A 22791-nucleotide genomic window follows, 5' to 3' on the forward strand; every position below is an offset into this window, starting at 1 on the left:
GTAAGTATGATTACTGTTTCATACTCATTGAGAGGTCAACTTTGGCAAGTGAATGAATTGTAAATGCTCACCAAAGACGTCCTTAAAACTTCAAGGTCCTCCATTCTCAATGGCTCCTCTTTGGATTTGATATCAGCTCCAGCATGGCATTCAGCAGCATGCATTCATCAGGGACTCTGGTTGGGATGTTGAGTTCTGATCCTTCCCCTAATTGACAGTGTGATGTGCAACACAGTACTCTTGAGCTTTGGTGGCCATGGCAAGAGGCCAGTTCCTAAGAGCAGGTCACAAACATTAAATACATATTTAATTATATTATTTTCAATCCCTCTAGAGTGTGTCAAGATATATGACATTATAAAGCAATGAGTATGTATTTTTAGGCCATGTGGCAAAGAGTGACAAGAGCTGAAACAAATGCCAGGCCTTGTAGTCGATGTTTTTTTTTTTGTATTTTATTCTAATTTAATGATTTATTTATTTATATTATTTTTATTGAGCTCTACATTTTCTCTGCTTCTCTCCCTGCCTCTCCCTTCCCCTTCAACCCTTCCCCAAGGTCCCTAAGTTCCCAATTTACCCAGATCTTGTCTTGTTCTACTTCCCATGTAGATTAGACCTATGTATGTCTCTCTTAGGGTCCTCATTGTTATCTAGGTTCTCTGGGATTGTGATTTGTGTGTGTGTCATTCTCGTCTCCCTCCCACTCTTCCTTCCCTCTTTCTTCTTTCTTTACCTTCTTCCTTCTCTCCCTCCCTTCTTCCATTCCTCTTCATCTTTTATCTTTTTTATTTATTTACTTTTATTTGTAGATTTTTTTAAATTTAATGACAGTGTTCTCTTGAACTCATTTTGCGTACAAGGCTGGCTTTGACACAAGATCCTCCTGCCTCGACTTTCAGAGAGCTGAGATTAGAGATGTGTACTGCCATGCCTACCATCATGTCACCTAATAAGCATGATGCAATGATACTGTTATTTGAAATTTAAAATCCAGAGAAGGTAACATTTTAGACCTAAGTGTACTAATTAGTTTCTTTCTAATCAATTTTAAACTCAGCTATTTCTGAAGAAAAAACACTCAGGAAATAAAAGCAAATTGACTCTCTCCAACCATCTCAGCTTTCCTTTTAAAATACCTATATACTATTTCTATAGACCGCTGTTGTGCACATTTTGAAATTATTGTCAACTGCTGTTATTGCCAACAGCAATGTGATAAATTACAGGATTTGAATTGTGTACTGTGGTTAAAGTGGTCTTTCTGCGAAGGCAAGGAAAACAGAAGTTCCTGGGAAGTGGTGCTCTTGCAGAGGCCCTGACTATGTGTTTGAGCACTCACATATAGTGTTTTTACAGCATCCTGTCACTCTAACCTCAAGGCAGCTCACCACCTTCCAATGCATTTGTACTAGTGTGCTCATGTCCACACACACAAGTACACTGACACACTGTGTTTAAATACTAAAAGAATAAACAAAAGCATCTTTTATTAAGTACCCACTGAATAAATGTCCTTAAACTGCAAAAGACTCATCATTTTAGTTTGAAAAAAAATATCACTTTGTCCTCAGTGTCTGAAAGGATGATAGATACTCAATACATGGCTAAAATAAATGAAAGGGAAAAAATCTGAGGACTATTATATGGGTGAGCCTCATTTGTAGTTGCTTCTTCTACAATCAGTGACTTGCTATAAGCCACCAAGGTCCCCTAGAATCCAGCAGGACGCCTTGTGCTGTGGCTGTAGGCCCCAGGTCCTGAGTTCCTGTCTGTGTATGGGTACTAGCATTCTTGTAAGCCTAGCTTTGTTTCCATGTTGGTCAGTATGCTGGTGAGATGATGTGTGTCTAGCTAATGTTCTTCCTTGTGCTTCTCTGTTGCAGGCCATTTTGTGGATGGGACATTAAGGATATCATGTCATGTCTTAAAAGGCTTAATGCACTATCTTAAGTATTTCCAAGGCTCTTTCCTTACGTGATCTAGTATTTGTGTTAAAAACTCTTTTTTCTTGTTTTGTTTTATTTTTCAAGACTGTGTTTCTCTGTGCAACAGCCCAGGCTGTCCTGGAACTTGGGTTGTAGATGAGGCTTGGCTCAAACTCCCAGGGATCCTCCTGCCTCTGCTCCTGAGTGCTGGGATTAAAGGGCGCCACCAAGCCTGGCTTCTTTTTCTTTTTTAAATGAAAGAATAATAAAAAACCCATTAAAGTGGCAATTATCCAAGACTGTAAAACAAAATCTGAGGTAGGGATTGGTAATACATCTCCAAATAAATCTGAGCAGTGTTTAATCCCCACCTCAGAAACTGTCTTTATATTATTTTGCATTGCTTGGAGAAAATGCTTTTTTTAGTATAGGAACATTTTAGTATAGGGACACTTTCCTGCTGCTGTAAGTTAGTGAAATAGCATTCAATAGACTTAGTTTTTGTAGAGAAAGAACTGTGTGGAACCTTGAAGGGTGAGGCACACCGCATGCCCGGGCTTGACTTCCAACACCTGAATGAGGAGGAATTAAAGTGCATGACACACGCTGTGGATGAGGCTCTGAGAAGTCGCATCAAGCATTCTGACAGAAGTGTTTTCTTTTCTTTATGGAGGGTGATGAGTGACAAAGCCCTGGATTGTCCTAACCTATTACTGACAAACGTAACACAAAGAATTTCCAGGTCTACCAGATATTATTTTCTTTTGACTTCCTGGGACTCTTTCTGACTTGCCCTTTTACAGAGAATGGATTTATTTTTAACTGAAGTGCTTTGTGTCCCTTGGAGTCACCTTTAGAACACTAAAAGAAGCTTAATATTTGCCATCAAATGTCACATCACTAAAGTGTATAATTGGAACACCTTAATAAGATCTGTGTAATTGCCACGATTTTAAGCTTTTTTTTCCCAAACATCATGGGATCCCGTGTGTCTCCTCACATCATGGACTTGTTAGTTACACTGCAAGGGCTTCAGTTGTTTGTCAATCATTCTCCTGCCTCACCTCAAACTTCATTAGGTATTAATTGAAAAATCTCAACTTTTAATGGAAGATGCTCAACTTTTGGAACTGGAGAGGCAGCTCAGCTCTTAAGAGCATTGCTGCTCTCCCTGAATTTGGGTTTCAGCACCCACACAGCCACTCACAAACATCTGTCACTTCAGTTTGAGGGGTTCTCATGCCATCTTCTGCTTCTTGCAACACCAGCCACATTGGTGGTATACAGATGCGAATGCAGACAAAATACACGTACATGTGACAAAGAAAAGTCCCTCCACTTTTTAAAAAATGAGCGTGAGAGGAGTAGCACAGACTTGTGCTCCCTGCACAGAGGAGGCTGAGTATGGAGCCAATCCTGACTACACTGTATGGCTACAGCATGAAAATCTGACAACACATACGCACGCACACACACGCACACACACACACACACACAGTTGTTGCACAGTGACGTTTAGTCCTTAGACTTTTCCCTTATGGTGGCCATTGTTTTTGATTTTTCACTTTCTTATTTATTTTATCAGGGTGTGGTAAAATGCAGTTATGATTAAAGAAAGTATTCATTCATTCATTAGAGCTATGTGTGTTTTGTTCAGAGTATAAAAACCAGATATCTACTAAGCAAGGACTCCACCATTGAGCTGTACTCCAGTTATAGATATATTATACCATTTCTTGGTTTTATTTTAATATTTGCACTTAAGTTCAGCTTCATACACAAATACACTGTTTTGTTCGAATCCACCCCGCTCCATTCCCCTAGCTCCTCCCAACCTCGTGTGCTTTGTAAAGTACCTACATGATCCATTTAGTGCTGTCAGTGTGGGCATGCTACGGCGTTTCTTGAACTCTTACTGTCCTGTTAGAGTCTCTCTTTTAAGTCATCTCATTTAGTTTGTGCAGTAACCACAGGACAAGCTGTCACTCTTTTCCACGGAGACTTCTCGTTGCCAAGGTTCATCACAAATAAATGCTAAACGGCCTAGTAAAATTTATAATTTCAGCCATAAGGCCAGTTTCCAAATCACTTTTGTTATGTAAAACAATCAATTATTTTGAGACTTTTTCTAATGTGTAAGAAATCATAAGATTCCATTCAGCTCTCACCTATTTTTCCTCCAAAGACATTACCACCTTGCACAGGTGCACGTAGGTGGTCCTCAGCTTACACTCACTTTCTAAAGCCTGTTGGTGTGATTCACCTGTGGACCTTTACTGGTGCTGCGGAGCCGTGGTAGCCACTCACAGTGCTCAGACAAACTCTAGGCCAGTAGGACAAACTCTGCTATGGGGTTTACCGCTGAAACTGAGTAAGCTAGTTGGACTGCATGCGTTTCAGACTGGACGTTTCCCACATAGCGCTGGTCTATCAGCACGGAACTGCTCTGTACTGAAGAGCGTAGCATCACACAGCCTTGAAATGGATGTTCAGACACCACTGCCATTCCTCCAGCGTCTCTCAATGAAGGAAAGCTCAAAGCGCCATGCCAAGTAATAAGCATATGAAGAGTCTTTCATAAACAAGAATGAACATTATATCCGATCAGCCCACGGTTTTAAAAGTGGTTCAACCTAGAATAAAGGATGTGTTTTGATTCAAAAGAGGCATCAGAGTGTCAACTGGTTCAAGAGAAAACCTTTACCTTAATTTGATGCCTTCATAAAAATAGCCATCTAAGAGTCTGTGGTGTGGAATGGAAGCATTTTTGCAGCTTTAGTTAGCGCACCTATCATAGATTAACAAGTACAAAATAAAAGTAATGCCATAAAACATTCCTCTTGATGTTGGATCCAAAATTAATGTGTGAAACATAAATAGTCACAATACATAAATCCATGAATGAGCCCTTTCTGCCTGCAAGACAGAGATTAATGAAGTTCCAGGATGCTAAGAGCTCAAGATATTATCTATAGCTTTAAACTGATGTCAAGATGCAGAAGTGATTGCTTAAAATACCTTCTTTTCTCCAGAATAGATTGATGACTTTAGTTTTACTAAATCACTTCTCATGCAAAAAAAAAAAATTCACATAATTTAGTTTCAACAGGTATGGTATGTGGTAGTATTTACATATTCAATGTAACTGTATAATAACTGAAAGGCAATGCATTTTCAAAGTAAAAGACAAAATAGTACATGATACTCTCAATGTGTTTCTTCATTTTATACTTGAGTGGAAGCCAATTCAGGAACTCCTTTAGAGGCTAGTGCATGAGGTGACTTGAGTGTTCAAATGGAGGGTCATTAAAATGAGACACAAATCATAAACACTGAGTTTCAATTCACTCCTCTGCAGTTAGAGCCAGAGACTTTTTTTTTTTGGAAGCACAGTTTGCTGACCTAATTTCCATCCTCTTCCAAAAGATCACAGCTATAATGCTTCAGCTATGCCTTTCATCTTGATTCTCTTTCAGTACAAATGAGAAATCCAGCATACTTAAAAGTGATCTATGTGTGACCCCTCTAGTGTTTTATGAGCTCCTTCCTTCCCATGTTCTCCAGGTATATATTTAATACCAAATTTTATAGCAGCTTGTTTATATGGAGTCTTTCCAAAGCATTCATACCAATATCAAGGAGCAAAGAACACAAGTTTGGATTACACAGTATTTAACTAGTTTAATAATTAGAGTACAATGTAATACTATATGAATACTTGGGAAGAAAACGTGAATCACTAAGTGCCCATTCAACTGGTTGGAGGAACAGAGCATTGGTGAGCATACCAAGGTCTTCTGCCATTATGGAGGTAATTACAGCAGTAAGCTAGGTGAAGGACCTTTCAGATCATGAATGTAGCATTTGCCCTTTGTGCAGTTTCCATAGAGACGGTGCCTGGTCCAGTGTCACTGGGAAGTGCAGTTCATGTGGTCAGTAGAAGGGTAGTTGGCAGCAGGGCCCTCCTAGAGCATCAAGGTAGCTGAACATGTCTGCTTCGGTGTGCGTATCTCTTGCATCTTTGCTCCTTTCCATTATTTTCCTATGACCTAACTTGTGTATTTTTCAATCTGTGTATCGTAGACTGGCTCACTGGAAGATTCCTGGCATTGAAAGGAGTGAGTTTCCTACTAAAGTAATGATGATGTATATAGAGCTCCAGATGGAGAAGTGTTCCTTTCCTCTCTGTGCCCGCTTTTCTTCTCACCCCATCTTCTAGCAACCGTTCCTCCTCATCGTTCTCCTCCTCCTTCTTCCTCCTCTTCTTTCCTCCTCCTCCTCCTCCTCCTCCTCCTCCTCCTCCTCCTCTCTCTCCCTCTCTCTCTCTTTCCTCTCTCTCCTTGTAAATATACCCTTATGATCTACTTCTGTAATTGTGAAAATTCATATAAAACTTTTTATTTTTCTTTTTTGAGACAGGGTTTCTCTGTAGCTTTGGCGCCTGTCCTTGAACTCACTCTGTAGACTAGGCGGGCCTTGAACTCACAGAAACCCACCTGCCTCTGCCTCCCAAGTGCTGGGATTAAAGGTGTGTGCCACCACTGCCCTACCAATGCACATACAATTTTTGTCAGTACTTTACCATAACACTACTTCATTATGAAAAAGCCAAGTTTTTTGTTTGTAATGTTTCTGTTTCCCAGTGTATAATATTAGAGTTACCAGCATAGGTCCAGCATAGGTGTGGTTGCTGCTCTGTGTACTAATGGCATTTCTGCCTAAGATACTGCTCGCTCGCCCTTCCTTCCTTCCTTCCTTTCTTCCTTCCTTCCTTCCTTCTTTATTTCTTTCTTTCTTAGGGGGGAGGTATAGAGAAAGCTTTTTATTTAGGGGAGGCATTGTTTCGAAGTTGCTGGAATTTCCAAACATCTCTCTCGTCATTCATGCTCACCTGGTTTTGTTCTCTTTTGCGTTTTGACATGTTTTGTTTTTAATCATCTGCTATCTTTTGTGTTTTGACATGTTTTGTTTTTAATCATCTGCTATTTCATTCTTCTTGGAATGTGGTTTTGGGTGTTCATTCAATTCCTATCTGGTTCAATATTTCCAGTAATTCACACTGCTCATTGCATTTGCATTATGAATGAATTTTATTTGTATATTCCCATGTTCCCTTATGTTTTGACCACAGTTCCAGTGAAATCCATGCTTTATCTTTTCTTCAAATTGTGAATCATATTAGCAATACTATTTGTCTTGTTGATTTCTTACCTAACCACCCAGCCCCAAAGCTTTATCTCTGAGGACATTAGCACGTCCCATTTATTGTCACGTTTGCTTTAAGCATGGTGATGCCAAGTGTTTATCTTGGACTCCTTGTCGGGGAAAGACTACCCACCTTAGAAGTGCTCTAGCTGCTCCTCTCATTCTCTATCGTCTCTCGATGAATAATAAACAGGGAGATTTTATTAGACATGTCAGAATCTCTACTGTGAAAATGCAATGCTATGTTCACCGTCAAATGCATATGAAGCTCCCATGGGCATGTCGTCAGGGAGTTATATTGTTGCTAGCATCTGTCTACGCATTGCTCAGTGAGACCCGTGCTGAACATTCTAAGACTCGACTTTCTGTTTTGTCTAGGCAATGTTGACTCTACTGACTTTTGCATAATCTGAGAGCAATTTGAATAACACTAAGTGACTGAAGCTAGATAATTACCATGTAGGGAGGTAAATGATCATGTGAAGTTTTAAATCTCACTCTGAAAAAATACTTTTTTCATATTTCTTTCTTCACTTGACATGCCAATCATTAGTTTGAATCCCCTGTTTTTAAAGCCTTTGTTTATTAGACTTTTGGGGATATTGTCTATATTATTTTCTTCTTCATTTCCTAAAGCTGTTATTACATTCTCAATCAAAAGAAACTTGTTTTATTGGGCCCCTTGAGGTACATCAGCCTTAACACAGTCCTATTTTACATAAGCTCCTGGTAAAAGCGTGATAAGCTGAATACAAACCATAAAGTTAGACATTTTCAGGAATGAGTGCAGTTTAAATGCTTTCAGATCAGAGACCTACTATTTTCTTTTGTTGTCTAATAGAGCACCTGGCACACCGGACATCCACTACACCGTCAAACAAATGAGTCAAAGCTAGCTTATTGTTCATGGGTGCCTTATAAAATAGATATAACACATCATATCTTTTGAAATTCGCAGAAAGATGGTTATTCTATATTATTGACTTTGATCTACAGCCAAATACTCTAAAGCACAAGAAAAAAAAATAGTGTTATTCCTAATAATCACATAAGTAGGTAGCAAATGGGGACACAGAGTTCATTCCTGGATTTTCTGACTCAAAATCCCATGCCTTCCAATGACTCTGAAAATTCCAAGTATTCTTCTCAGTGATGTTCTGAATATAGATCAGTCTTCTACACTCCACTTCCACTGTTCCTGTGTTACCTTGTTTTGTCAGCTGGTGCCTCTGTTGGTGTGTATCTGTCAGTGCAGGTGTTCGTGTGTGTGTGTGTGTGTGTGTGTGTGTGTGTGCACATGAGTGCATGCAAACACATTTATTCACATGCCCCTGGGAGAATGTCAATAGACTTGGAGCTAGTAATGTAATGTACACAGCCTTTGAACACATAGGGCACAGGAAATGCTGGACTATGTCAATCTCATATATAAAATCTTATCTAAACAGTTTTAGAAGCATGTATCATTTACAATTGAACCCCGAGCTGTCCTGTGAAGAAGTGTAAACCTTGTTCTTATTTGGAGTGTCTCGACTCGGTGCGATCAGATGTTTGATTGTTCTGGGTCATATGTATTTTTCTCCTTGCACTCTATGTCTGACTAAAGGTATAAAGAACCCCATGTCCTAGAATTTGAAGCGGTCTGGCTTGTAAGGGCAGTGCATGCTTTCTGAGTGTAGACTAAACTAAAGTGTGTCCAAAGTTTACCAAGAGACTGTTTTACCCATTTGATACAAGGTTATACAGTGTTCTGACTCCGAAAGAATGAGGTTATCCCAGTGGCAACAGCTCTATCATCTTGAAATCTAATCAAAGGAACAAAATGGACCCTTCTCAGAGTATCAGGAGCTGCATCAAGAGCACAGAATGGATTCATGATGGATGGGCACATAGGAAAATGATGTCTTCTTGGTACTGATAGAATAATTTCTTTAATAATAAGCAGAACCGCCGGGCAGTGGTGGCACACACCTTTAATCCCAGCACTCGGGAGGCAGAGGCAGGTGGATCTCTGTGAATTCGAGGCCAACCTGGTCTACAAGAGCTAGGTCCAGGACAGGCTCCAAAGCTACAGAGAAACCCTGTCTTGAAAAACCAATAAATAAATAAATAAGCAAACAGAACCATTAGAAACTAAAATGCATCTCTGCATCATGAAATCTTTACAAAGGTAGTTCAAATAATTGTTTTTGACAGTGGCTTTAAAATACTCATTGCGTGTGCATTACCGTCATCAGACTTAGTTGGCCCTCTATAAAATGGGATGTATCTGAAACACAGGCTTGCAGCAGAAGTCTCGAAGTTCTCACATATTTAATCATTTAGGCCTTGTGGAGACTAATTAGCAGCAGTGAAGACTTCAGATCTAATTTCTCCATTATTGTTTTTCCCTTGGATAAGCAGCCTATTGGGGAGGCAGGAGATGTCTCAGCAGTTAAGACACTTTCTCCCAGTCCTGATGGCCTGCGTTCAATACCTGGACCACATATGCTGGAAGGAGAGTACAGACTTCCTCTTGTTTTCCTCACGTCTTTATATCCATGCGTGGCGGACATACACACCCTCATGCATGCACACATGTACACACACACATTATTTTTCGTACTAGCCTGATAATTTCACCATAAAAACAAATGAGTGTTCAAATCAAGTGTGAACTTTTCACTCCTCTGTGTTTCTGATACTGAAGTTTAACTCAAACTATTGTTACCAGCTTGCCTTTAAAGTATACTCTTACTGTGGACGATTATGGTCAGGTCCTTAAAGAGAGAGACCAAGTTATTAATAGAACCTGCTACAAGAGGTTTCTCCACGATGTCTCCTGTAGCCTCACAGCCTGCATCTTTTCCCTAAGGAAGAGCAAAGTTCATGTACATCCTGTCAGGTCTAAAGTATGCCCGCCCCCATCAAGCCTTTGTAAGTGCTTGTAGTACTTGTCCGTGTATGTAAGTGAACTTGTATTCTTAAAACATGAATCTCCCACCCTACCAAACTGCCCAAACTACTCGTGTGTGTGTGTGTGTGCCTTCATTGAGATTTGGATTTTTTGGTTCCTTTCTTTCCTGCTTGTTTGACTTATAGGACTGTGATGGATTTTGCTTGCTTGCTTGTTTTTCTAGACTGGGTTTCTCTGTTGATCCAGATTGGTTTAATATTCACAGTGCTCCCATCCCATCTTCCCAGTGCCAATGGTCCTTCTACACTGCTGTTGCTCTTACAGCACTTGGCATCTTCTCTGTTTTGTGGCTCTTACCTAAAGATTGTGATTTGTCCACGAGAGATGGGAATATTACAGTGGCTCTAGAATTCATCATAAGTATCCTAGTGTGGAATGTGCTAGTTACATAGACCTTTCTGTTGAACAAATTGCCTTCTTTCTTACTCCCCTTTTAAAGCCATATCATACTATATCAATGGGTAGTAGAGTTCTCTTAGCAGTGTAGGGGCAGTGCAGTAATGGTTCACAGGGATATGTGTTCTTTGTTGCCATAGGTGATTTTTGTGACCTGTGTAAATTCTCGCTGTGTGATGTACTTTTTAGTAGTGTGTCCAACATAAGAGAACACAATGCAAGAACAAAGCATTGTTTGTTCTACAATTTGGGGAGGTGCTCAGGTCTGGGGAAAAATACCGAAGACATTATAGCAGAAGAGGAATGTCATAGAGTGATTGCAAGGATGTGAAAATAAATGGCAGTATTAGTCAAAATAATTGTCACTGGTACAATTCTTTGTAATTAAGGTAACCATTTCCAGTGGGGCTGATCAATGAAACTGTAATTTTTGGTTGCATAGTTTGTCTTATTTCATGTAAAGAAACTGATATAGATGCAAATGAAAGAAATTCTAACTATTTTTTAAGTTCGTTAGCAAAGAGGTCATCATGGCCATGAGCACACTCAAATTTCACTTCAGTACTCACTCTTGTGAGACACTAATTTCTTATTTGGCAGAACAGCTACTGAATGTAAATCTCAGTTAGCAGAGTCAGACTTTTGTTCATAGACCTACTCTGTGGAGAAGAACCAACTATGGTCTGCCCTGTGTGTATACCAAGTACTGCACAGATGCCAAGACACACCAATAGGTCATGCCACTTCCTACGGCACAGACCAGTGTAAGTTATATCTATAGGTGTTCAGCCTGAGTGTATGTATGTGCTTTCTATGGGTGCCCTGTACTCTCGGAGGTCAGAAAAGGGCGGTGGATTCCCTGGAACTAGAGTTACAGATGGTTTTGAGTTACTGGAAATCGAACACAGATCCTTTGCAGGAACACAGAAGAGCTTTGAACTTCTAAGACATGTCTCCAGCTCCCTCATTAGCCTATTTCAAACAAAAATACTCAAAATAACCTCCTTCATTCAAGAATGAAATATAGTCTCTTCTCTGGCTGTTAATGTATTGAACATGTCCCTGGGACCATCTATCAAATGCAGCAACCTCTCTCCTTGGATCCCTCTACATACTGCGTGTCTTGTCTTCGTGGCTGGGAGTGATCTGTTGACTGAGGAGAAATATCAGGGAGAGTGCACTTTCTAGCATTCTGGGGTGAGGTAGACACCATTTCAAACTTTGCAAGGGGGCGTTGGCTTTTTCTAACTGTTTTTATTTCGTATTCTTTCTTACTGTGCGCCATGTCCTGAGCACTGTAAAGAGCAATTTCATGAGTATTCAGTGTGATATGGTAAAGGTTACATGACACCTCACTCATATGGGTTTTCAGCTACTAAAAGCTATTGCAGAATTTATTTGTTTGTTTGTTTGTTTTGCCTGTCTTTGTTTTTTATTTAGAGCAATGATTTCTCAGAGCTCAGTACAAAACCAAACAAACTTGACTTGGCTTTCCACAGACACCGCTGTGGACAATGCTTTGGGGGAACTGGTACTTACTTCTATTGGACAATTTTACCTCAAAAGAGGAAAGTAGTGGACTCACTCAACACCCACCAGCTACCCCACCTTGCCCATAGCAAGGCATCTGCTTCAATGGAGCCCTACCCGGAAGCAGAAACCTCAGTGGATAACACCTGGGTGCAGTTCCTTCTTTAGCTTGCACTTGCAAACCCGTAAAAGGAAGAGGGTTAGAAGGCAAAGGCGCCAGGTTTTACAAATGTAGTTAGAGGCTGTAGTTCAAGTATCACTGGATGAGAAAAGGGAGCCGCTTGCCAGTGTTAGCCCACCAAGTTAGGAAGGTGTGGTACTTAGGAACATGAACAGCATATTATTTAAGGTAATTTTGGCCAAACTTGTCATCTTATTCTTTTTAATACATGAGATTAGGCGAGACCTTGCTGCTTTGGGGGATTTTATGGAGCTGTGACGTTCATGGCCTCTGGACCGCCATCGCAGGCTTCAACACGGAGGTCCTGCTTTGATGTGCTGGCTGAAGCCCGCCCACTGCTGTTACTTTTTGGGCCTCAAAGCCTGATGGAGACCCTACCAAGGGAAATTTAGTCACAGTGCTCTTTCCAATAAGATTCTCCCCAGAGGCTGGATGTGGCACAGCTGGCTGTCTTCCCTAGGAGTCTTCACGTAACTATATAATCTCCATCACCCACCCAGAACTAAACATCTGTTCATCTCTCGGAATGCAAGCATTGGCTTGGCCTTGCTGGCTTAAAAATAATTTAAAAACAAAACCCAGATAAGTTTTTCTGGATGAATTTAGATAAGAGCCAGGGGTAAGTAAGAGAAGCATGCTGAAACGGATTGTTCCAGAGCATTCTTGTGTCTTTAGCGAACCTGCCTGTCAGTTGTTCCTGGCAGGCAGTGTTGTCTGCATGCCCTGTCTGCAGCTTAAGTTCCTCACACCAAAGCTCTGTGCGATATATCAGCTTGACATGAGAGAAATGAGGCTGGAGACACCTCTACGAAGGCAGTTACACAAGGCTTGACTTTTTAAATTCCTTTCCTTTCTTTCTGAGAGGAAGCTTCTCCACGTTACCAGGGTTGGCCTTGAACTCCTGGGTTCAAACTCCTGAGTACCAGGGAGTGCAGGCGCATACCTGACTTTGAACTTTTTTGGATTTGGCTCTTTTATTTTAAGCTACAATCATATAACCCAATATGCATTACTAACTGTGTTAGGCATGAATGAAGCGTAACCGTTTATCGGCCTAAGATATGTTGCACCTGGTTGACTGAGAACACCGGCCCATAAATCGCAATTGACACTATAGTTTTGCAGTTGCTATGCTACTCGCGATAAACATTTGTGTGTATTTGTCTAGAGAAGCCTCGTTGTGAATGCTGTGTTTCTAAAATAGCACTCACCCTGCAGACCCTAATGAAATAACAAGCTAGAGTCTTTTCAAAAGCAGTAACTATTTATTGTGAGTGCATGGGCAGTTCAGATTGTACTTTTCCAAGCAGGGAGGCAGCTTTTCTTCTTTCGAAAGAAGAGGCAGAGATGATAATAGGAGCATAAACACTGGATGTAGCCACAATAAACACAGAGCGCTAAAACACTGGCTATCAAATGTCTCACTGGAAAAGGCTGTGAGGAGATTTACTTAGCCAGGCTTGCTGCCTGGCTCTGCTTGACTAGCACTTTGTTTGACCTCATGGGCTGCCAGATACTTTTCAATAATAAGAAGAAAAATAAATTTGTTCCGCAGCTACTCTTTTATAGCAAGTTCACTTTTGGTGATCTGCACCTAGCAGGATTTGTGTGACACTTGTCCGGTCACGTACCTGATTCACAGCAGCCAATGGTCCAGTTGACTCTCTTTGGTGAGAGAAGACAGAAGAATATTCATCCTAAGCTTTCTACAGCCTAAACCTTCTATCCTCTGGTCCACAGTGCCAACCCTGTAGGCTTCTGACAAATAAATGTTTGCTAAATGAGTCAGTAGATGGATTATAATAAGATTGGTGACCCCACTGTCCTGAAAGGAAGAGTTGAAAACCATATGGTGGATTATTGAGGTGAAGGTGAGGTGTTCATTTACTTGTTGACATTCCAGAATACAGCCATCTGCTGGCCCACAATGGGTCCCCATCTTTAGAGAAAGAAAATAAAAGGCAGAAGATAAAAATCAAGTCTGAGCAGTCTTTTACATGTTTCAAGTTTAACAGTTCAATCATAAATGTTTAAAATTGTAAAATATTTATTTACTGGTGGATTTTGCATGCAGAAAGACACTTGTAGAGGTCAAGGAATAATTTGTGGAGTTTTTTATTTTCTTTCCAGTATGTGAGACCTGATTATCAAACTTGAGTCCTTAGACTGGTCTGTGGGTGCCTTTTTATCAGCTCGAGAGCCATTTTAGAGCCATTTTGATGATCCTTAAATACTTTTAAATATCAAACATATTGTTTGAATTTTCCCTGTGCTAAATGTAGAAGAAAAAGTCTGAAATTCTGCTCTGAGCAATGGCCTTTGCAATAGGAAAGAAATTAGAAGGTATGTTTTTTTTTTTTCTTCTGTAACTTCTGTTTTCCATTGTCTGCCCATTCTGAAAATCCCCCTAAGCAGCGCAGGAGAAGCAGAACTCACAAGCTGCAGGCCTTCAGTCTGTTCTGCCCACAGACTGTTCGCTATACCCAAAGAGTACACGGTTAGGTTTTCAGTACTTTAGTATGGTTGGGGAGTCTTGGAGGGAGGGATAGTGTTTCCCTTACTCTGTTTGAATTTAACCCTTTAAAGGCTGACACATCACACACATATGACAAGAGGCTGCACTTACAGTGTTAATTGTGAGAGACTTCATCATGGAGGTTTCATTGAGCACACAAAGTGTCATTTTGCAGATCTAATACTATAGACCTGTTTTCGGTATTTGATGCTATTGGCTGTAACCTTGGTTCTAACTGTAGCTTCTCTACACGGATTCCAACAGACCTGAGGGCAGCAAGGAGAACTGGCAACCTGGCAGGGCAGTCAGGGGTACACAGTTTAAATCACTGTTCACATGACCTCTTCTATCTGACACATGGCGTTCACACTGTAGAAAACCGAGCATTTGTTCATGCCTCGTTTTCACTTGAACTGTGATATGGCACATCTTACCTTGAGTTAGCGTTAAAAATTGAACAAAAAAGTGAACCTTGCTCTTTGTGATAAAAGTACTCAAACTTCCTCCCCGTTCCTAAAGTTGTCAACTTATTTTGCTTCCTGCCTCCGTTTATAACGGTCTCATGAATTCTCCTCTATGTGAGTATGTAAGTTGCCTCCATTGTTTCTCTGTTCCAAGTAACATTGTGATGGATGTGTTTGCACTTACTTTAATTATAGAGGTAAGATATGCGCCGGTCTTTGGTCTCCACTGAGCTTAGCTGCAGCTCTGAAGAGGCATGCTCCCATGTGCGCTCTCTTCTAGGCACGGTTCAGGAATTTCAGGTCGTTTACCCCATCAAAAACACATTCGTATCTTTTACTAAACCATATGTGGGCAGTAGTATCTCCTCTCATTTAGTATGCAAAGGTGACTTTACTTTGTTCCGAATGAATTAACAGGTCTTATTGTATTTTCTAAACTCAAATATCTTTCCTTGGTTTCTCTGCAGTTTGCTCATTTCTTCCATCCGATTAATTTCTCTTTTGAAATATTCTATATAGTAGCCTACTGATGATCATGATTTAAGGCATTCTCACAGTGTCTGCTTTGTGCCTTAATTCTGTTTGACAAATCTAGTATTTTAAAGCAGGCAGGGCAACTTCTCAAACTGATCTTCAGAAGTTTAGATTGTCATGGTTCATTTTTCATTATTATAGTTTTTAATGATATGTTTGAATTGTTCCCTCCTCTATCTTTGTGTACATGGGTACCTGAGTGCAGTTGTCTCCAGAGGCTGGAAGAAGATGACAGTGCCCTGGAGCTGGACTTGTAGAAGGTTGTGAGGGCACTGGGGATCGAACTTTGGTCTTCATCAGAGCAGTATATTTTCTTAACCTCTGGTGTGGGACAATGGTCTGTGTTCTGTCAATTATATTTCAAATAAACGCTGATTAGCCCAGCCAGGCAGAAAGTATAGGCAGGACAACCAGACAGGAAGTAGAGGTGGGTCTGTGAGAATATGAGAATTCTGGGAAGAGGAAAGCTTATTCTGCAGTCCTTACCCAGACACAGAAGAAATAAGATGTGGCTGTCTCGCTGAATAAAGTACCAAGCCACGTGGCTAGCATAGACAAGAATAATGCGCTAATATAAGTTATAAGAGTTAATAAGAAGCCTGAACTAATGGGCCAATCCGTTTATAACTGATATAGACCTCTGTGTGATTTCTTTGGGACTTAACGATAGTGGGAACCAGGCAGGACAGAAAACTCAGACAACAAACCTCAAAGCCATCTCTTCTATGAGATATTTTAAATTCTTCTCATTTTTATCATGCATTACTTGCTAGGCCATTTTCTAAGTTAAGGAAGGTGAACAGTGGAAAATAAGACAAAAGTTGATACAATGTACAAGAGTTTTCTTTGTGAGTCTATGTTTGAACTGTGGAGATTTCATTAATGGTACTTTGGAGAATTTCATACATGAATGTGTTTTGATAAACTTCACCTCCTTTCCCTCCTCTTTTATTCTTCTCCTATTCATCCTATTTTTCCCTCCTAACTTCATGTACTCTCTCTCTCTCTCGTTCTCTCTCTCTCTCTTTCTCTCTCTCTCTCTCTCTCTCTCTCTCTCTCTCTCTCTCTCTCTGTGTGTGTGTGTGTATGTGTATGTGTATATATATAGGTAGATAGATATAGCTGGATATAGCTATAGCTATATAAATATATATACACACAGACAAAAACAGAGAGATAATACCTAGTGATGTCTACATGTGCATGACTATAGGACCATCTTCTGGAGCGTAAGTAACAGCTATAGTATTTCATCCCTAAAGGAAACTAATCATTCACCTCTCACAACCATCAGTTGCCAACAGTTACTCAGCTAGTGATGGAAATTCATGGGAACTCACTCATCTATGCTGGCATCTGGGCTGGTTTGATCCTGTGTAGGCCTTGTGAGTGCCATCACAGCCACTGTGAGTTCATGTGTGCCATAGCCTTCTCGTGTCTATCAAATGTGTTTCACTGCAGATGCCCAGAGCCTCTGGCTCTTATAATCTTTCTACTGCCTCTTCACTGATCCCTGAGTCTGGTGAGGAGGGTGTCTGATATAGCTGTCCCAGTTAGAACCCAGCACTACATAGTCTTGTATTCTCTACACGTTGATCACTCTGAGTTAATCTCCATCTATACCAATAAAAGCAAAAACAACAACAACAACAAAACCCTTTAGTGATGAGGGTTGAGGAGTACACTAATCTATGTATATACTTATTTAGAGTCTAATTTATTTCTATTAGCAGATTATTAACTGCAGATTCTCCTCTTGTCTAGCCTACTTGTCTAGCCATAGGTTCTTAGGCAGATAATGGTATCTGGTATTGGAGTTGTTTTGTGGAATGGGGCTTAAAACCAATCCGAGTGGTTAGAGTGGTTATCCACGTAACACATGTGCCGCTACTGCACCAGTGTATAACTTGGCAAGTCAATGGTTCTTGCTGATGGCTGTGTCCATAGCTGGGTAAGACTATTGATTATTTTGCCCCAGTCATGTGCAGAGCATCTTCCACCACCGTGAAAAATCGGGAGGAAAGGTCCATGTCAGTACCAGATTTATTTCTCCATGATTCATGATTAAATCATAAGGTGTCTTCAGCCACAGTCTTATCATAAAATTCTGGAGGATAACCAAGAGGGAATACCCTGCATTGTCAAGGAATTTTGAGACTCCACTACCAAAGGGGGCATTGGTTATAGGCTTTGTAACTGTCTTAGATCACCAATATATTTTCCTGGTGTTTCTCTTTTACCTTAATCATACATTTGAAGTTTTAAGATTAAAACCACAAGGGAAAGTTTTCAAGCTGACCGTTCAGAGTTTAGATGCTTTTTATTTTCAGGTGCACAGGTTAAGCTTTATTTTTAATATTTTTGGAGTCATTGTGCTTTCTTAATCAGAGAACTGAAGATTTTCTTTAGTTATGGGAATGAGAAGAGCATGCTTCTCTCTTCTACAGACTTAATATGTCTTAGACCTGTATTTAGATGTTTAGAGCTTTCATCTTTTTGTCTGTTTGAATGTTTAAACCCATAAGCCATACCTGGTACTGGGCTCCAGGGGAGCCATGAATTAACACATAGTGCACACACTTTTAATTGTCTATAATCATCACATCAACCTTAGTTTGTGGAGATAGAAGTGTCTTACTCCTTACAGACCATTGCTCAAAGTTCATCTACATAGAGTTTTGAAAAACAGTTACATTTTGCTTTGCTCCTCCTTTTGTTAATAAATAAAATATCATAAATGAATCCTAGATCCTATCTCGGCCTTCTTCTGCATTGTGGTATTACAGCTATATACCATTAGACTCTGCTTCAAAATGGTTACTCTGACTTGGAAGTACTTTGCTTTCCACGTTCTTCCAGCCACAGGTGAGAATCTTGATGTATACACCGAGAAGGAGAGTTAACGAGAGATTTATTTTACTTTCAGCAAGTCACCGAAACCACAAGTCCTTCAGTGTTCCACCCTTCAGCCTTGTCGCTGGACCTGCTCAACAACGCCGTGACGGCCTTCAGTACCTTGGAAGAGCTGATTCGGTATCTAGAGCCTGACCGGTGGCAGATGGACTTGGACAGCCTGTATAAGCCACCGCGGCAGGTGGTGGGCAAAGCTTTTCTTTATGGGAAAAGAACCAAAGGTAAGCTCTCTCTTCAGGTGAGAACCTCTTTTGATTCTCTTAGTGCCTGAGGTTTTCAGTTTCCCAAAGGGAGAGTTTAAATGCCTTTGGCGATAGGCTCAAGCAACCCATCCTAATAGCAGCTAAGCAGGGGATGTATTAAACAAGACTGTAAACAGGAGGAAAATCAAGAGACACTTCTGCTGAAAACACCAGTCTCTTCTTATCTCATCAAACATCTTTCTGATGGAGCACTCCTTTCGGTTTGATGAGAATCATTGCTAATCTATGTTTTGAGATTCAAGAGAAAAAATCAGAGATGAAAAATTAGGTTTAGGGTTAAAAAAATGACGATGTTTTTTAGAAGTCATTTTTACTGTGTATTCCTGGGGTCAGAGATGTATCCATTTTGTAAACCTAGAAAGTTCTAAGGAGTAGGGCAAACTATAACTGTTCATGTTGATAAGGCCGGATTCACAGCAATGGAACATAAAGTGGGAATTTTTCTTTGAAACCATCACTTTTGGCCAAACTGACTTATCTTTTAAGAGCAAAAGTTCTGATAATTAAATCTAATCTCCCACGATTTGGAAAAAAAAAATAGTAGTCATTTTAACCAAGTTTTCAGTGAAGTTAGCTAGGTCAAGTGGGAACATGGGAAGAGCTGGAGCTAACACAAAGAACAATAGAGAAAAGAAGCAATCAACTCTGTCACAGTCTGTCAGAAGCAGAAGCTCAGGACTGCTTTAGAGACTAGACTGGCAGTTAGGAATTTACGTGGAAGGAACAGTGCTTAGTTCATTTGAGCTGTTCACCGTAGCAGATTGCACCAATCTTCTCCTAAAGCCTGTAAGGAGAAACTTGATTCCTGCCTTGCCTTCCCGCCCTTGCAGCCTTCCTGAGCGTGCGCTTTCATCTCAGCAGGTCACGTTTGAACCTGCCCAGCCCTGGTATTTCGCTGTGCTGACGGACAGGGTTTCCTTTCACAAGTGTTTGAAAGTGGTTATGTTCAAGGGCATGGGCAGCTGAATCCTGTTCACAGGCTGAAGGCTGCTGAGTATTTATCAGATCTGATCTCAATGAATAAATTACAGAGGCACTTCCCTTTTCTGCAAGCAGAAACAGGAAGCTGAAGATCTGCCTGCAGGAGTAGCTGAACATCCCATGAACTCCACCTTTCTTAGCAATAAAATTAGGTTGTGAGGTGCACCCATAAGGAGCAGGAGTGAGAAACTGGTTTTAAACATACATGGAGTTTTGGAGAAGTGTTTCTGAATTCCAGCCTAAAACTTTTCCTTTGAACCCAAACCTTTAAGCCTTGATCCCCATGCCTGCCTGCAGCTCATAGATCTGACCACGTGCTAACTTCTACTGCAAAGAATCTGGTGTTGATCCAGGTCTTTCACGTATTCGTTTAACACCTTCACTGTCGAAACTCTATGCAGTTTGCCTATAAAATTAGGTTTTCAAGCAGACAGTAAGCGTTAGAAAAGTCATGTATCCTTTTAGGACTTTACATACTACAACGCAAGTAGGGGCTAAGATCTTATGACAAGTCAACTTCCCTGCAAGAGTCTTTCTGCAAAGGGACAGGGAAATACTTTCAAAAGTGTCTAATTAGACCTTGAAATAGATTTCCCCCAGAATAAACATATCACGATGTTACCACATTTGTTTCAGAAAGACCACCCTGAGGTTGCATTACTGTAATATGATAGCCCAGGATTGAATATCTGAAAGAGAAGGAGCAGCTCACAAAGTCAAATGTGCCCGGATTTTTGTCAGTATTATCCTTTCTGGAAAAACTTAGAGTGTTTTGTCTTATTTTCATTAGAGCCCTTGCTCTAAGTCAGAGTTTTCATTCATATTGTGTGGCTACAGAAAAGAAAGAGAAAGAGAGAGAGAACTGAAAGAAGGTATTTTCCCAGTCATGCTGAACAGGACTGTCAAAGGGACTTTTGACTCGTGAGTCAAGCGTGATAAATGAGTGGAAGTGGATTTGAAAGTGTGTTTAAATTTTCACATCGGAGCAGGTACAAGAGCACACTTGGGAAATCTACCCTAGCCTTTTATTGTGGTTAAGTAAACATTTGAAGCCGAACATATGCAGTCCCCTTTCTAGCTCTGTGAAAGAGCATGTGTTAACGTACATGTGGTGGGCAGGGGTACTTTAAAACCTGGGGCTTTACTCACATTCTGAAGAAGATTTGGATAGACCTTACAAAATTGTGGCAATGAGCCTTTGCGTTGTCCACTTATACAGCCTTTCCCTTCCAGGTCCAGATATCATAGCTTTCTAGAGAAAAGAAGCAAATCCAATCTCACACCGCCTTAAAATCAAGTGGTGTTGTATCTACACCTGAATCATTCAGCAGCAGCGGCGGCCTCGTTAACACAGGGATCCTATTAACCTTATTAGTGATGCTTGATTGGTCTTCACAGGGAGCCTGAAGCAACTGACTCATTTGCGGTTCAGTTTTTTAAAAGCTTTGCTTTCGTGGGTTCCTTTGCAGATGAAGTTGTTAAATACTCAAAGCTATGATTTCCTAATAAATTAAAAAATACATTTTTTTTAAAATTTTTTGAATTGGGCTCCTTACCATTGCTTTGGGCACTCATACGCTTGACCGAGGTTTTTGATCACTCCAACAGTTGAACATGGTTATAACTTACAATTAAATATTCATAATCTAATATGTTCCTTAGAATATTTAAAAGCCATCCTCAACAAACGGCATTAGGTTAATAGTCAAGAAAACAAGCGCCTAATTTTTACTTACCATCACATGTTAAAACAATTAAAAACTGTTACTGTTATTTTTCAGAATGAGATTCTCACATTGATTGTTACTATTTAAACCATTTTTCACTCAGGGAAAAAAACGCTTTTATTTCTATTTTATAATCTTTCCAGTATCAGCTTAAAAATACCTAACCCAATTTTTATATTTCCTATTACAATATATTTTAGAAAACTACTAAACCAAAAATAAATACATAAATAAATAAATAAATAAATAAATAAAATTCTGAATAAATAGTAAATAGATGGGTCCAAAACATTTAAGTTGTATACATGTGGAAGACTTGTAAGCAAAAAGGTGGGCAAAACTGCAAGACAGAAACTGAAACAAAATTGGAATATATATCATATAATTACTTTTTATGTAGACGTTCATAGTAAACAATTGTAAGTTATAAAAATTGTTTTGATATATCTTTCCTGAGGCAGTATTCATGTAGATTAAAAACAGTCGTCCTCTGAGGAATTTCTCTGTGTATCCAATGAAAGGATTTTTTCTATTTTAATCACAAGTCAATATTCTTTTAAACCCTAAAGGGTAATGTAGTTAAACAACTTCCTAGAAAGAATAGAGTCAATGGCTATAAATCAGGCACTCATCCATCTTTCAACAAGGGAGCAGCAGAAACTGAAGGAAGCCAATTGTTCTACATTTCAGAGGACACTGATCCCTGGTACACGGAAGATCAGCTTCCCAACAACTGCTCTTACTCTGACCAACGTATCGTTTCTTTCACTTCTTGTCCATTCAGCTGTCTTCAGAAACACGTTTTCCTCATCCTCCTTATATTCTGTTCTGATAGCCACAGAGACTGTAGAGATTATGTCATTATAAGAGCCTGTCATTTTTTTTAAAAAAAAATTGCATTGGCCTTTTAATCAAAGCATTCATACTCTCTTCTATGCTGTTCTTCCCTGCAATGCTCCCTTTGTCTGCTTTCTGACTAAGGTTAAAAGCTGTAGTCCCTTTTCTCTATATAAAGTTTCCTATTTATGCTTCCAACTCTTTCATTGGCTCTCTTCTTGATATGGCACAATGCCACCTCTTCATTGGTCACTAAATCATAAATGAAGCTTTGTAGACTATGAAACAGAAAGTCCAGTTTGTGAGCTGGTGAGCCATACAACCTAGTAAAAATAAGAAGGGATATTGTTAGAGTTATCAT

At 40.0% G+C, this 22791-nt stretch overlaps 1 protein-coding gene across 1 annotated transcript in view; it reads left to right on the plus strand.

Moving 5' to 3' along the window:
- The window catches only part of Pdgfc (platelet derived growth factor C), a 142302-nt gene that overhangs the window by 114209 nt on the left and 5302 nt on the right, over positions 1-22791 (plus strand). The window contains exon 4 of the mRNA XM_050158756.1: positions 18636-18843. Coding sequence (XP_050014713.1) covers positions 18636-18843 — 208 coding nt within the window. The remainder of the gene's footprint in view (positions 1-18635; positions 18844-22791) is intronic.

The sequence above is a fragment of the Alexandromys fortis genome, unplaced genomic scaffold, assembly GCF_014885135.2.
Source record: "Alexandromys fortis isolate MF-2015 unplaced genomic scaffold, M_Fortis_MF-2015_v1.1 scaffold_102, whole genome shotgun sequence".
Lineage (NCBI taxonomy): Eukaryota > Metazoa > Chordata > Mammalia > Rodentia > Cricetidae > Alexandromys > Alexandromys fortis.